At 40.2% G+C, this 15931-nt stretch overlaps 1 protein-coding gene across 1 annotated transcript; it reads left to right on the top strand.

Moving 5' to 3' along the window:
- The first annotated feature begins 566 nt into the window (after positions 1–566).
- LOC118761749 (putative uncharacterized protein DDB_G0277255) lies at positions 567–15471 on the top strand. Its single transcript, XM_036499896.1, has 4 exons — positions 567–1506; positions 7763–7910; positions 11482–11547; positions 15186–15471. The coding sequence occupies exons 1-4, from the start codon at positions 577–579 to the stop codon at positions 15359–15361; spliced, it is 1320 nt and encodes a 439-aa protein (XP_036355789.1). The 5' UTR covers positions 567–576; the 3' UTR covers positions 15362–15471.
- Positions 15472–15931: the final 460 nt, after the last annotated feature.

The raw sequence follows: 15931 nt of genomic DNA, 5'->3' as shown, positions 1-15931 counted from the left end.
GTTTCAATGCAGTTTCCATTTCAGCTTTTCTATTCAATCTATTTCCTCTTGCCTTCTCTTTCGCAGCATTTTCTTATTCTTTTTCTCTTTTCCCTTTTAAACAGCGTCTGTCACTTATCTATCTATCTATCTATCTATCTATCTATCTATCTATCTATCTATCTATCTATCTATCTATCTATCTATCTGTCTGTCTGCCTGCCTGCCTATCTATCTATCTATCTATCTATCTATCTATCTATCTGGATATCTATCTATCTATCTATCTATCTATCTATCTATCTATCTATCTATCTATCTGTCTGTCTGTCTATCTATCTGTTTATCTGTCTGTCTGTCTATTATTTTCCCCACTCTCTATCCTGTTGCCTGTCTATTTCTTCTCCCTCTCTCTGCCCCAGCTTCTGTATCTATTTTCCATTTCTTCGTCTCTCTCTCTCTTCTGCCCCGCACCCTTCCCTACATCAAATGCTCTCCTCCTTCTCTTTCCACCTTCTCTATCCCTCAAACCTTTCTTCTACGTCCACCCTAGTGTAATCTTGGTTCTATTATTGTTGTAGGTTACGTTCTGAATATATGGAAGATTTACAAAGGAAGATTCGTGAGCTAGAAAGATGTTTCAACAATGAACGAGAGCAATGGAAGAAACTGGGTTGGCCTGTGCGCCAGGAGTCGCCCGACACTAACCCTGTTAACCCTGTGGAATTAGCTCGGACTGCAGTCAGCCTACCCCTTGCCCTGGACAACGCTCCCAGCCCTGGCTCTGAGGGTTTCAGTGAAACTAGTTCTAACTCATTCACCACCATCTCTGTAGCCCAGTCCACTGGTTCTGCCACACTTACTGGTGTTGCAGTTTCCACTGTTAATACCGTTAGTAGTTGTAGTAGTATTAGTAGTGGTAGTGGTGGTGTCGGTGGTGGTAGTAGTGAAATTACTTTCGCCACTTGTTCTGTTTCGTCTAGTGTTGATAATCCTCCTCCTCCTCCATGTCCAAGTTCTCTTCCAAAAAATGTCTCCTTCAGCAAAGATAAAGACGAAGACGCCAGTATACCCACCGATTCGACAGGTCCCCGAGCCATGTACACTTTGCCGGATGATATTCAGGAAGTTACTCTAGAGTGTGTCCCACACCATTACTGCACAAAGAATACTCGGAACAGTGGAACGAAAGAGAATGAAGGCATCATCGACAACGACGACAACGACGTGGACGACGATGACAGCGACTGCGATAGTGGGTCCAGTGAAAATCTGGCCAGTAGGAGAAGAAACAGCATGACTATATTTGACGATTATAAGGCAAACGACTCGAAATCCTACGAAGACGACGTAGTTGATGGAAGCCCTGATATCCCTTCAAGAGAACCACAACAACAGCAACAACAATCTCAACAACAGCGTCAGGAGCCAAGCGACGGAAACCAGAAGAAAGTGATTATACAGCTTTGTTGCATGGAACAACTACACAATGTAGACAACATTCAACTCCAGCGAATTTTTGACAAGGTAAGAGTTTGTCTGGCATATATATGTGTGTATCCTTCCGGTCTTTCAAAATGTGACCTCGTGTGTACCGTTATCGATTTTTTTTCCTTCTGTCTTCCGTTCTCTGGATCTTTCCTTCTCCTATGTTTCCGACGAAGAGCCCCACTCGAAACGTTAAACCCTCCTTCTTTCCTTCTTTCCTGAGCGTCCAATAATACTATATTTGTTCCCCGTCCTCGCTTTGTTGTGTTTTTTTGTGCTTTCTTGTTTGGATTAACTATATATATATATATATATATATATATATATATATATATATATATATATATGTACATATGTGTGTATATATATACACCCACACACACACACAACATATATATATATATGTATATGTATATATGTGTGTGTGTTGTGTGTGTGTGTGTCGGAGGCTTGTGGCTTAGTGGTTAGGGTGTTGGGCTCATGATCGTAAGATTGTGGTTTCGATTCCTGGACCGGGTGACGCATTGTGTTCCTGAGCAAAACACTTCATTTCACGTTGCTCCAGTCCACTCAGCTGGCAAAAATGAGTAATGATGTGATGGACTGGCGTTTCGTCCAGCTGGGGAACACATACGCCATTGAAACCGGGAAACCAGGACCATGAGCCTGGCTAGGCTTTAAAAGGGCGCATTTATTAATTATATATATACGTGCACCCATATACAAAATGGTGCATAGAAGGGAGTTAACAGACTAATCCTCGGAACGATTCACAGTAGTTGAAAACATCAACTCTGCTACAAAGAGTAAGCTGACTCTCTATATATCCACAGCATGTATACAGTATGTTTCCATTTATGATTTGCTTTAAGGGACCAAAGACCATAGGACATTACAAATTCAGAGAAAGAAGCAGTAGATAAAGTCAGTAAAGTCAAAATATGTAAAGTGGAAACAAAGAGCTAAAAGTATCTGGATAAACAAACAAACAGTAATTGAATAAATAAGGAAGGGTGAAGTACAGGAAATAAAATCTAGGATCAATCAAAAAATTGTTAGCATTATTCAAGCAATAGATTATATGCTAGTGGTATACACTAAAAGGCGGCGAGCTGGCAGAAACGTTAGCACGCCGGGCGAAATGCTTAGCGGTATTTCGTCTGCCGCTACGTTCTGAGTTCAAATTCCGCCGAGGTCGAATTTGCCTTTCATCCTTTCGGGGCCGATAAATTAAGTACCAGTTACGCACTGGGGTCGATATAATCGACTGAATCCGTTTGTCTGTCCTTGTTTGTCCCCTCTGTGTTTAGCCCCGTGTGGGTTGTAAAGAAATAGGTATAGGCGCAGGAGTGGCTGTGTGGTAAGTAGCTTGTTTACCAACCTCATGGTTCCGGGTTCAGTCCCACTGCGTGGCACCTTGGACAAGTGTCTTCTACTATAGCCTCGGGCCGACCAAAGCCTTGTGAGTGGATTTGGTAGACGGAAACTGAAAGAAGCCCGTCGTATATATGTATATATATATATATATATGCGTGTGTGTGTTTGTGTGTCTGTGTTTGTCCCCCTAGCATTGCTTGACAACCGATGCTGGTGTGTTTATGTCCCTGTTACTTAGCGGTTCGGCAAAAGAGACCGATAGAATAAGTACTGGGCTTACAAAAGAATAAGTCCCGGGGTCGAGTTGCTCGATTAAAGGTGGTGCTCCAGCATGGCCGCAGTCAAATGACTGAAACAAGTAAAAGAGTATACACTAAAAGTATAAGGCGGGTTAACGGTACAGAATGGAGATTGTGTAATAGATTTATCTGAAATATCTATAGTTAACTTAGTTGATATATCAAAGATTAAAGATATGCAACAACTTAAAATCTATACATATAATTATTCTGTCAGGCTAATGCTAAACTGCTGATCGAAGTTGTTCAGTTGGATTAGGATTAGTGAAAAGAGTAGATGCCTGGAAATGAAGACAGTGGGTATAGCATCAATGATAAGTTATACTTAGGTTTCCAGTTATAGTAATCTTAATCAGTTATTTAGATGACGCTACCATATTAATTTTTTGTATTGTGTAGGAATGCTACGGGGTACAAATGGGCGCAGTTTATTATTACGTTACATCTTTGGTTGATAATATTAGATTTTGCACTTAATTGTTTCATAGGCTCTCGTTATGCACAAATTACAAACACTGTTACTACCTTTGTGCGGTTGTGTCTTGCGTATAAAGAATCATGCAGTTTTGTACTAGATTCCTTTATCAGTAAGTATCCGGAGAAAGCAATAATAAATCTCTGAGCGAGATGTAAACAATAACTGCTCGACAATGTGAGGTATACTTGCCATCTCAATACGGCTAACCACTAAGGGTGGGTGTTACTGTAGCTTTTTAGGCCCAGGAGAACATCGTCTCCAGCTGGCTTTAGACACAATGTCTGTGCTCTTATGATATTTGCAAAAGGAGGTCACCCCTCTCGTAAACCTAAGTGATACGCATGGACTGCAGTTTCACTTAGGTTTACGAGGGGGGTGACCTCCCTTTGCAAATATCATAAGAGCACAGAAAGTGTGCCTAAAGCCAGCTGGAGACGATGATCTCCTAGGGCTAAAAAGCTACAGTAACACCCACCCTTAGTGGTTAGCCATATTGAGATGGCTAGTATACTTTACGTTATCCAGAGAAAACTAGCTAAAAATGTAAAGGTCGCTTTATTTCTATCCTTAGAACTGCATGTATCTGCTGATACTATATCCTTACATGGTAACCCCAATGTAAACATATCATTTCCTAATGCATACTTACTTTATTTTTTACTTGTTTCAGTCATGTGACTGTGGCCATGCTGGAGCACCGCCTTTAGTCGAGCAAATCGACCCCAGGACTTATTCTTTGTAAGCCTAGTACTTATTCTATCGGTCTCTTTTTGCCGAACTGCTAAGTGACACACTAAGTAAACACACCAGCATCGGTTGTCAAGAAATGTTGGAAGGACAAACGCAGACACACAATATATACACACACATACATACATACACATATATATATAGATATATATATATATATCTATATATGTATATATATATATATATATAGGCGCAGGAGTGGCATGTGTGGTAAGTAGCTTGCTTACCAACCACATGGTTCCGGGTTCAGTCCCCCTGTGTGGCATTCTTGGCAAGTGTCTTCTGCTATAGCCCCGGGCCGACCAATGCCTGTGAGTGGATTTGATAGACGGAAACTGAAAGAATGTCGTATATATGTATATATATATAATATATATATTATATATAATATATATATATAATATATATATATATATATATATGTATATATATATATATTATATATAGGCGCAGGAGTGGCATGTGTGGTAAGTAGCTTGCTTACCAACCACATGTTCCGGGTTCAGTCCCACTGTGTGGCATCTTGGGCAAGTGTCTTCTGCTATAGCCCCGGGCCGACCAATGCCTTGTGAGTGGATTTGATAGACGGAAACTGAAAGAAGCCTGTCGTATATATGTATATATATATATATATATTATATATATTATATATATATATATATAATATATATAATATATTATATATGTGTGTGTGTGTGTGTGTGTTGTGTGTCTGTGTTTGTCTCCCCTAGCATTGCTTGACAACCGATGCTGGTGTGGTTTACGTCCCCGTCACTTAGCGGTTCGGCAAAAGAGACCCATAGAATAAGTACTGGGCTTACAAAGAATAAGTCCCGGGGTCGATTTGCTCGACTAAAGGCGGTGCCCCAGCATGGCCGCAGTCAAATGACTGAAACAAGTAAAAGAGTAAAATAGTAAAGAGTATATATATATCACCGTGACCGACCAGGCTATCAGATGTTGCTCCACATCGCTGGTCACAATGCGTTTTGCATTGTTTTAGCCTTCAAATGATGCCACCCCGCTGGCTAAGCGAGCAGGATATATATATACGACGGGCTTCTTTCAGTTTCCGTCTACCAAATCCACTCACAAGGCTTTGGTCGGCCCGAGACTATAGTAGAAGACACTTGCCCAAGGTGCCAGGCAGTGGAACTGAACCCGGAACCATGTGGCTGGTAGACAAGCTACTTACCACACAGCCACTCCTATGCCTATACAGAACATGTACGGAACATTTATATAATACATTGTTACGAAGGCAATAACCGTTTAGCGCACACGGATTTATTTTTACAATTACAGAAGGCAACCACTTCCCGTTGTATATTATTACTTCGAGTATCAAATCCAGGTGGGTTGATGCTATTATTTAATTTAGGGATCCCAGGAGAAGGGAACGGGCTGCATAGTTTTCTATTGTTGAATCCAGCTATGTACTAGACAACATTAGGTGATGTGGAGCAGGATAGTTTCACCGGGTGCCTAATACTTTCCTGTATGGGCAAGCTGGTGGGAAATGTCTGCCCAAGTCTTTAAAAAAATTGCACAGCTATGGTGCAGGAGTGGCTGTGTGGTAAGTAGCTTGTTTACCAACCACATGATTCCGGGTTCAGTCCCACTGCGTGGCACCTTGGGCAAGTGTCTTCTACTATAGCCTTGGGCCGACTAAAGCCTTGTGAGTGGATTTGGTAGACGGAAACTGAAAGAAGCCCATCGTATATATGCGTGTATATATATATCTATATATATATATATATAATATATATATATATGTGCATGTTTGTTTGTATGTCTGTGTTTGTCCCCCCAACATCGCTTGACAAGCGATGCTGGTGTGTTTATGTCCCCGTCACTTAGCGGTTCGGCAAAAGAGACCGATAGAATAAGTACTGGGCTTATAAAAGAATAAGTCTCTGGGGTCGAGTTGCTCGACTAAAGGCCGCAGTCAAATGACTGAAACAAGTAAAAGAGTAAAAGAGTAAGAGCTATATTGGTTGCTAAGTTCAATAGATTCTAGGTTTTCAATTTGCTCTTATCTCTATTCTTCTTCATTACTCGTACGTCATTTAATATTCTGCTTTCTGTATGAAGCAGATCAGCTGTTCCCCTTGATTTCTTTACAAATGCTTTTTGTTCCTCTGGCAATAGATTCTCATTTCCTAGAAAATTATATACTTCATCTGTTGTGAAGCCAGTTATTGGTTTCCAGAGTAATGGTAAGCACGTAATAGGTTTATAACAGTTGAGTTGCCCCTCTTTTTTCTATGTCCTTCTGTATCAGCACTGTCCTTCGCTTTTGTTTATAGGATTTTTTCGTTCTTCTTAAAGATTCTATTCTTCTGCTACTGATTTCTTCTTTGTTGGTGCCTTTTTTCTTTTTCGATATTGCTTTGGTTCTTTGTCTTAGTTTCTCTTTAACTACCAGCAGTCTTTTCTGTCTTTTCTGTCTTGTGCTGTATTTCCTTTGCAGTTCATCTTCCCCTCACCCCCTTCTTTTCTGTGATTTTATGTTTCCGCCCAAGGTCTCTCCTGAGCTGTTCAATTTAGTCCCCAAGTAAAGAAATAGGTATTTCGTCTGCGGCTACGTTCTGACTTCAAATTCCGCCGAGGTCGACTTTGCCTTTCATCCTTTCAGGGTCGATAAATTAAGTACCAGTTACGCACTGGGGTCGATGTAATCGACTTAATCCGTTTGTCTGTCCTTGTTTGTCCCCTCTATATTTAGCTCCTTGTGGGCAATAAAGAAATAAGTAATAGTAGTATGTCGAGTATATACTTTCTTCTCCACTGCTTCAAATACAAGGATATAAAATAACATCTACTACTCATCTTATAGACCGGATGAAAGGTAAAGTTAACCTCGGTGGAATTTGAACTGAGAAGGTAAAAACAGACGAAATGTCGCTAAGCATTTACTCCGGTGTCCTATCAATTCTTCCTGCTCACCGCCTTTATCTTTATATATAAAAGAGAGGTTGTGTGTCTGCCTCCTACGATTTAGATTCCAGCTACTCCCACATTTTGCGGTGCAGTTTAACCAAAACCGGGTATCTTATAGTCGTGATTCATATCGAGCCCTTCTGGGTATTAGCGCGCGTCTACGATGAGTCTACGATTAAAAAAAAAAATTACCATAATTTTTTTCCATTTTAATGCATTTTTTCGCTATTATATAAGGGAAGTAACTCTCTAAAAATGTCTACGATGAGTCAACGATTAAAAAAAAATTTACTATCATTTTTATTCCATTTTTAGTGCATTTTTTTGCTATTTTTTTGCTAGAATTCTCTAAAAATGCTTATATAGTTATTTCCCTTACAAACCCGAGCAACGCCGGGCGATACTGCAAGTATGTCATAAAATATTGAGATTTCTATTATAATTTCAGGACATGGATGCTAAATTGAAAGATGCCTTCATGAAAGCTCTTACCAAACATCGGAATGAGGAACTGCAGAGATCAAACAAATTGGACCAGGACGAAACAGCAACTGAATGTAACGACTTTGCTGACAACCGGAAATTCCAACGCTTGTGTAAATATCTTTATATATAAAAGTCGTGGAGGCGCAATGGCCCAGTGGTTAGGGCAGCGGACTTGCGGTCATAGGATCGCGGTTTCGATTCCCAGACCGGGCGTTGTGAGTGTTTATTGAGCGAAAACACTTAAAAGTTCCACGAGGCTCCGGCAGGGGATGGTGGTGATCCCTGCTGTACTCTTTCACCACAAACTTTCTCTCACTCTTACTTCCTGTTTCTGTTGTACCTGTATTTCAAAGGGCCGGCCTTGTCACTCTATGTGTCACGCTGAATATCCCTGAGAACTACGTTAAAAAAAATTTACCATCATTTTTTTCCATTTTAATGCATTTTTCGCTATTATATAAGGGAAGTAACTCTCTAAAAATGTCTACGATGAGTCAACGATTTAAAAAAAAATTACCGTAATTTTTTTTTCCATTTTTAATGCATTTTTTTGCTATTATATAAGGGAAGTAACTCTCTAAAATGCCTATATAGTTATTTCCCTTACAAACCCGAGCAACGCCGGGCGATACTGCTAGTCTTTATATATAAAAGAGAAGTTGTGTGAGTGTCTGTCTCCTACGATTTAGATTCCTAACTACTCCCACATTCTGCGGTGCAGCTTAACCAAAACCGGGTATCTTATAATCGTGATTCATATCGAGCTTTTGCTATTATATAAGGGAAGTAACTCTATAAAAATGCTTATATAGTTATTTCCCTTACAAACCCGAGCAACGCCGGGCGATACTGCTAATAATTAATAGAAATGACTTATTCGTGCTCATTTTTGTTTAAATTCTGTAAATTACCCTCATCCATCCGTGTATGTGTTCTACTCTTTTTGTTGTTGTTTTGTTTACGTCTGTTTCCTCTACTGGATTTAAGGTAGGACCGTATGCTGTTCTGATGGCGCCAACTGAAGTAGAAATAAGGTGTCCACAGCTGTCCTCTTGCCTTCAGTCAGACGGTCTGTTCCCTCAATGGCATGTCGGTTTTGGAGAGTTTTTGATTCATAAAATTATCTCCCCTTCTCCTTTGGAGTTGATCGTAATTACTAATTTTGTCCATACGTGAAGATTATTTCAGTAAATCAAGATTGTATTCTGTATTTTATTTGATATACATTTATTCGGCTTTGTTCTATCTATCTATCTATCTATCTATCTATCTATCTATCTATCTATCTATCTATCTATCTATCTATCTAACTATCCATCCATCCATCCATCATCTATCTATCTATCTATCTATCTATCTATCTATCTATCTATCTATCTATCTATCTATCTATCTATCTGTCTATCTATCTATCTATCTAACTATCCATCCATCCATCCATCCATCCATCATCTATATCTATCTATCTATCTATCTATCTATCTATCTATCTATCTATCTATCCATCCATCTATCCATCTATCTATCTATCCATCTATCCATATTCTGTCGGTCGCTTTTGCCGAACCGCTAAGTTACGGTTGTCAAGCGATGGACACACACACACGCGCACACATACTCAAGTATATATATATATATAATATATATATATAATATAATTCGAGACAAAACCACTATTTTAAAACCAAACAAGAAAAAACTTAATCAATACATAAAATTTATTTAATTTATTTAATTTATTCATTTTATTTATTTATTTAATTTATTTATTTTATTTATTTAATTTATATTAAAATTTTATGTATTGATTAAGTCTTTTCTTGTTTGGTTTTAAAATAGTGGTTTTGTCTCGAATTATATTATATAATATTTTACTATAAAATTGGATTTAACCCTAAATCTGATTTTTCCCTGTAATTTTGGATTCATTCCCTAATATTTATTATATATATATATATGTAATAATAAATGCGCCGAAATGAAGTGTTTTGCTCAAGAACACAATGCGTCGCCCGGTCCAGGAATCGAAACCACAACCTTACGATCATGATGCTGACAGCCTAACCACTGAGCCACGCGCCTCCAGAGGCAATGTGTCAGTGGATGGTTAATGCTTGTTTGTGATGTGATGCTGAAGAAGGAACAAGAAATCCTGAAAGCTGCATATACAGCCATTACCTATTTCTCTCTCTTCGATCGCATTGTTTACATATCACGTGACCACGTGACCGACCAGGCCATCAGATGTTGCTGCACATCGCTGGTCACAATGCGCTTCGCATTGTTTTAGCCTCCAATGACGCCACCCCGCTGGCTAAGCGAGCAGGCCAACAGAAGAAAGAGTGAGAGAAAGTTGTGGTGAAAGAGTACAGCAGGGATCGCCACCACCCCCTGCCGGATCCTCGTGGAGCTTTTAGGTGTTTTCGCTCAATAAACACTCACAACGCCCGGTCTGGGAATCGAAACCGCGATCCTACGACCGCGAGTCCGCTGCCCTAACCACTGGGCCATTGCGCCTCCACATATGATGTATATATGTATATATGATATACATGATGTATATATGATGTATATATGATATATATGATGTATATATGTATATATGATATACATGATGTATATATGATGTATATATGATATATATGATATATATGATATATATGATGTATATATGTATATATGATATATATGATGTATATATGTATATATGATATATATGATGTATATATGTATATATGATATATATGATGTATATATGTATATATGATGTATATAAGTATATATGATGTGATCACGTGACCGACCAGGCTATCAGATGTTGCAACACATCGCTGGTCACAATGCGCTTCGCATTGTTTTAGCCTCCAACGACGCCACCTCGCTGGCTAAGCGAGCAGGCCAACAGAAGAAAGAGTGAGAGAAAGTTGTGGCGAAAGAGTACAGCAGGGATCACCCCCCACCCCTGCCGGAGCCTCGTGGAGCTTTAGGTGTTTTCGCTCAATAGCCTTTTAGCATTTAAACCGGCCTTATCCGGCCAAAAGTATTCTGCCTGTTTTATGTTCAAACTGGTCAGATCTGGTCTCTCACACCAACCCTACAATATCATTTTAAAAATTAATTACCTCATCAAAATCTCATAGCTACAAGATTAATGAATGATTAGTTCAAAACAATGTGGATAAAAAGGATTAATTTTGGCAGAATAATGTGAACACTAAAGGGATAAACACTCAAAACGCCCGGTCTGGGAATCGAAACCGCGATCCTACGACCGCGAGTCCGCTGCCCTAACTACTGGGCCATTGCACCTCCACTGTTTACATATACGTATCCAGATATAAAACGTCGTAAAGACCAGCAATTAATATATATATTTCTTTACTACCCACAAGGGGCTAAACATAGAGGGGACAAACAAGGACAGACAAAGGGATTAAGTCGATTACCTCGACCCCAGTGCGAAACTGGTACTTAATTTATCGAGCCCGAAAGGATGAAAGGCAAAGTCGACCTCGGCGGAATTTAAACTCAGAACGTAGCGACGGGCGAAATACCGCTAAGCATTTCGCCTGGCGCGCTAACGTTTCTGCCAGCTCGCCGCCTTTTTAATACATAGTGCAATTAATATATAGTGTAATGCCTCTTCTATTTTGTTGACAAATATCAATATTTTACTCCCAGGGGTTAGAAGAGCATCCGACGAACCGAAACCCAAGTTGTCACCATTACAACGATGTCGGGAAAAAGGTAATTCGTTTCATTCATGCACGCATACTGACGCATTCACGCACAGAAGCACATACACGCACATATCTACAGACAGACAGATATACACACACATGCAGACACAAACACACATAAACGTACACGCACACGTACAGATACACTCACACAGAAACATACGTTCATAAGTAGCACTCAAATGATTTGAACTTACACTCCGAAATCATTACCGAGGACTAAGTTCGAACTCATTACCGAGGACTAAGTTCGCGTGGTAAAGAGTGGCTGTTGGAGGAATCAAGGTGAGCAGATTTGTAAATAACGATGCAAATAAACAAACTGAACTTTCTGTAAAGATTTCAGCGTATAAATTCAAATCATTTGAGCGTTACTAAGTGTTAAGGACAGTCTCAAAGTCTCTCTCAAAGACTTCTCCATCGGCACAGAGACTTGGGAGACACTTGCTGCCGACCGCTCATCCTGGCGCAGCGCAATCACCACAGGAGCAAAGACAGCCGAGGAGAGACGGATTCAGTCAGCAGAACAGAAACGCCAGATGCGGAAAGCCAGAGCCACCTGCACCAATAGCACAGCCCCTACCCACTTCTGCCCCACCTGTGGGAGAGGCTTTCTTGCCCGGATTGGCATCACCAGCCACCTCCGGTCTCACAGCAGCAATTCCACCAAATGATGTCAATGGTCATCTTCGAACCCGAAGGACGAACATTCATATAGAGATTCTCTCGATCTCATTTGTTAACTATATGGAGCTACTTTGGATTTCATCTGCTGATTCTATGCATTCATTATGTATATGCTTTTTTGCGAGTTTGCAACATGTAGTTCTCTTCCCTCTGTCAGTTCCGTCCATTATCTTCTGATACAATTTCTTCAGATATAACTCATGTTACACATTCTAACATTCTTTTACAAACATTGTTTCTAACGTGTTACTTTTCTGAAACAATGTGTAGCTTTAAAAAACATTTTCTGCTAGAAAATGTTCAATACATACATGCGTAAAATATGCACACATGAATGCATGCATACATAAATATGTACGTACATACATACATACATACATACATACATACATACATACATAATACATACATACATACATACATACATACATACATACATACATACATACATACATACATACATACATACATACATCCTAGGTTTTGTTAGTAAACGTTTAAAGGAGAATCTGGATAAATTGGGATTTTCAGAAAGAGAAATCGACCGGCTAATTCGTACATTACAAGTGCAATCTGTGAGTGGAACGGTAACAATATGCAAGACTTTTCTCAAGTTCCAAATGTCAATTTGTTTGCGTTTACTACATCCCGAAGATGGAGCTTTGTATCTCCCTCCTCAGTGGAAGATTTATAATAATTAAAAAATAGAAGAGCCATACATACAGAAACTGTGTATTGTAGCGGAAATTAGCTGCCCAGCGGATGTTAACGTAAAGTTAAAGATCGGCAGAAAGAAAATACCTATGCTAAACTATTGAGAAATCTACAGTTACTGTACCCAGGTTACAAGTTCAAGTTTATATCTGTAATTATTGGGGAACTGAGAAATGTAACACTGCCTAAATACCAATCTTGAGAAATCAGGCCTCTCAAAACCAGAAAGGAGAAAGCTGATTCGAAGACTGCAGATCCAAGCCATGATGGGGACTGTAAAAATCTGTAAAACTTTTCAGACGTTTATCATTTAAATAGGGGAGCACTCAGTCGGTTACGACGATGAGGGTCCCAGCTGATACGATCAACGGAACAGCTTGCTCGTGGAATTAACGTGTAAGTGGCTGAGCACTCCACAGACGCGTGTACCCTTAACGTAGTTCTCGGGGATATTCAGCGTGACACAGAGAGTGACAAGGCCGGCCCTTTGAAATACAGGTACAACAGAAACAGGAAGTAAGAGTGAGAGAAAGTTGTGGTGAAAGAGTACAGCAGGGATCACCACCATCCCTGCGGAGCCTCGTGGAGCTTTAGGTGTTTTCGCTCAATAAACACACACAACGACCGGTCTGGGAATCGAAACCGCGATCCTACGACCGCGAGTCCGCTGCCCTAACCACTGGGCCATTGCGCCTCCAAGATTTAAATTAGCCTGTCTAGACAAGTAACTATATCCATGAAAATACAAACATCAAACGAAACATACAAATCTTCACACGCACTGACTCTAAATACTGTATATATACACACATACATGCAAAGGTACCCAGTTGATGTTGAAATTCCAATGAAGGAACCTTGGATCCAGGTTAGAAACTAGCTCCACTCTATTGAGAAGAAATCTTGAAATAAAACTGAATAATGACGTACATTTACGATTAAGTTGGCTCGTTAATAAGTATGACCATTGCTTGTTAAAGCAAACAGGATTTTAAAAAACTCCAGCGATCAAATGGCAGTTTTTATTACGTCTGTCACATAGATGTCTCTTCTCAGTTAAATGATATGCAGAATCATGGTAATTAACGTTGTGTACAGATAAGTGTCTTTTCAGACCACGGATAGAAAGACAACGTTTACAACGCAATTGGCAGACATTATGACCTTTCAGGTTGCGGTGATGATTTTAAAAAAATTATTAGCTTAATTGGTTCATGTACACACACACACACACACAACACACACACACACAACACACACACACACATACTTTCTCTCTTACACACACGCATCTATATATAGTATAATCTAGCGACATAAAGATCTACTTATATATATATATATATATATATAATATTATATATATATATATATATGTATATATATACCTGAAATCAATAAGGATATGCTTATCGATTTTGAATATTTCCTATCTCTACCAGGTCCATCACCTTAATCTCTACGACAACCGATAGAGTCAGCCTCACAACCAAGTCCTCACCACCACACACCACCATAACCCACCACAATTACCATCTTTACTAATGCAGTTGCCTACATCATAGCAATCACCACCACAACCACCACCACCACCACCACCCGCCCACACCACCACCACCACCACGCCACCACACCACCACCAACCACCGCCGGCCGCCGCCGCACCACCGAGACCACCACCACCACCATCACCACCACCACCACCCCACCATCAACCACCACCACCACCGCCACCACCACCACCACAATCACCACCACCACCACCACCACCACCACCACCACCACCGCCACCACAACCATAATTACGCTACCACGACTACACGACCGACGACGACCACCACCACCACACCACCACCATCACCACCACCACCGCCGCCACCACCACCAAAACCACCACCACTACCACAACCATACTTACGATTACCACGACCTACTACCACCACCACCACCGACCCGACCGCCACCAACCCACCACGACCACCACCACGACCACGACCACCACCACCACCACAACCACCACGACCACCACGACCACCACGACCACGACCACCACCACGACCACCACCACGACCACGACCACCACGACCACGACCACCACGACCACCACGACCACCACGACCACCACCACAACTACCACCGCCGCCACCATCACCACCACCACCACCACCGCCACGACGACGACGACCATCACCACCACCACCTCATAGCTAATGCTATAATCTGTTTTTTTTTCCCACTTTCCAGTTCTGAAGATGGAGAATGATCGCAGGCAGCTGACACAGAAATACGAAGACAAACTGCGTCAACAAGATCGAGAATTACAAAAACTGAGAAACAAATTCGTTGAGATGTCAGACACACCCAAAGATTATTCTGTTAAAGTTAGTAAATCCCTCGAGTATATCTTAAATCTGTTGTAAAATAAAAAGGGACACCGTAGAGTTACATAATACTGTGTTGTTTCAAACTGGTGGTTCTCAACCATTTTTCACCTATGTACCCCTTTGATTGTTATTTTACTCGGGTAGACCCTTATAACCATTCGATAATTATATTTTTATTATCTTTATATATAAAAGTGAGGTTGTGTGAGTGTCTGTCTCCTACGATTTAGATTCCTAACTACTCCCACATTTTGCGGTGCAGTGTAACCAAAACCGGGTATCTTATAGTCGTGATTCATATCGAGCCCTTCTGGGTATTAGCGCGCATCTACGATGAGTCTACGATTAAAAAAAATTTACCATCATTTTTTTCCATTTTTAATGCATTTTTTTTGCTATTATATAAGGGAAGTAACTCTCTAAAAATGTCTACGATGAGTCTACGATTTAAAAAAAAATTACCATCATTTTTTTCCATTTTTAATGCATTTTTTTGCTATTATATAAGGGAAGTAACTCTCTAAAATGCTTATATAGTTATTTCCCTTACAAACCCGAGCAATGCCGGGCGATACTGCTAGTTAAATATAAAATTATATTATCAAA

This window comes from Octopus sinensis, unplaced genomic scaffold (genome assembly GCF_006345805.1).
Source record: "Octopus sinensis unplaced genomic scaffold, ASM634580v1 Contig17042, whole genome shotgun sequence".
Taxonomy (NCBI): Eukaryota; Metazoa; Mollusca; class Cephalopoda; order Octopoda; family Octopodidae; genus Octopus; species Octopus sinensis.
The sequence above is the reverse complement of the archived record's forward strand: the minus strand, read 5'-3'. Positions and strand labels throughout refer to the sequence as shown.

Bases quoted from the DNA above. Each gene is read 5' to 3' on its own strand.
- LOC118761749 (XM_036499896.1), top strand. From the start codon at position 577: ATGGAAGATTTACAAAGGAAGATTCGTGAGCTAGAAAGATGTTTCAAC. The intron at 1,507-7,762 runs GTAAGAGTTTGT...TTATAATTTCAG, and splicing joins TCCAGCGAATTTTTGACAAG to GACATGGATGCTAAATTGAA. The intron at 7,911-11,481 runs GTAAATATCTTT...TTTTACTCCCAG, and splicing joins CCGGAAATTCCAACGCTTGT to GGGTTAGAAGAGCATCCGAC.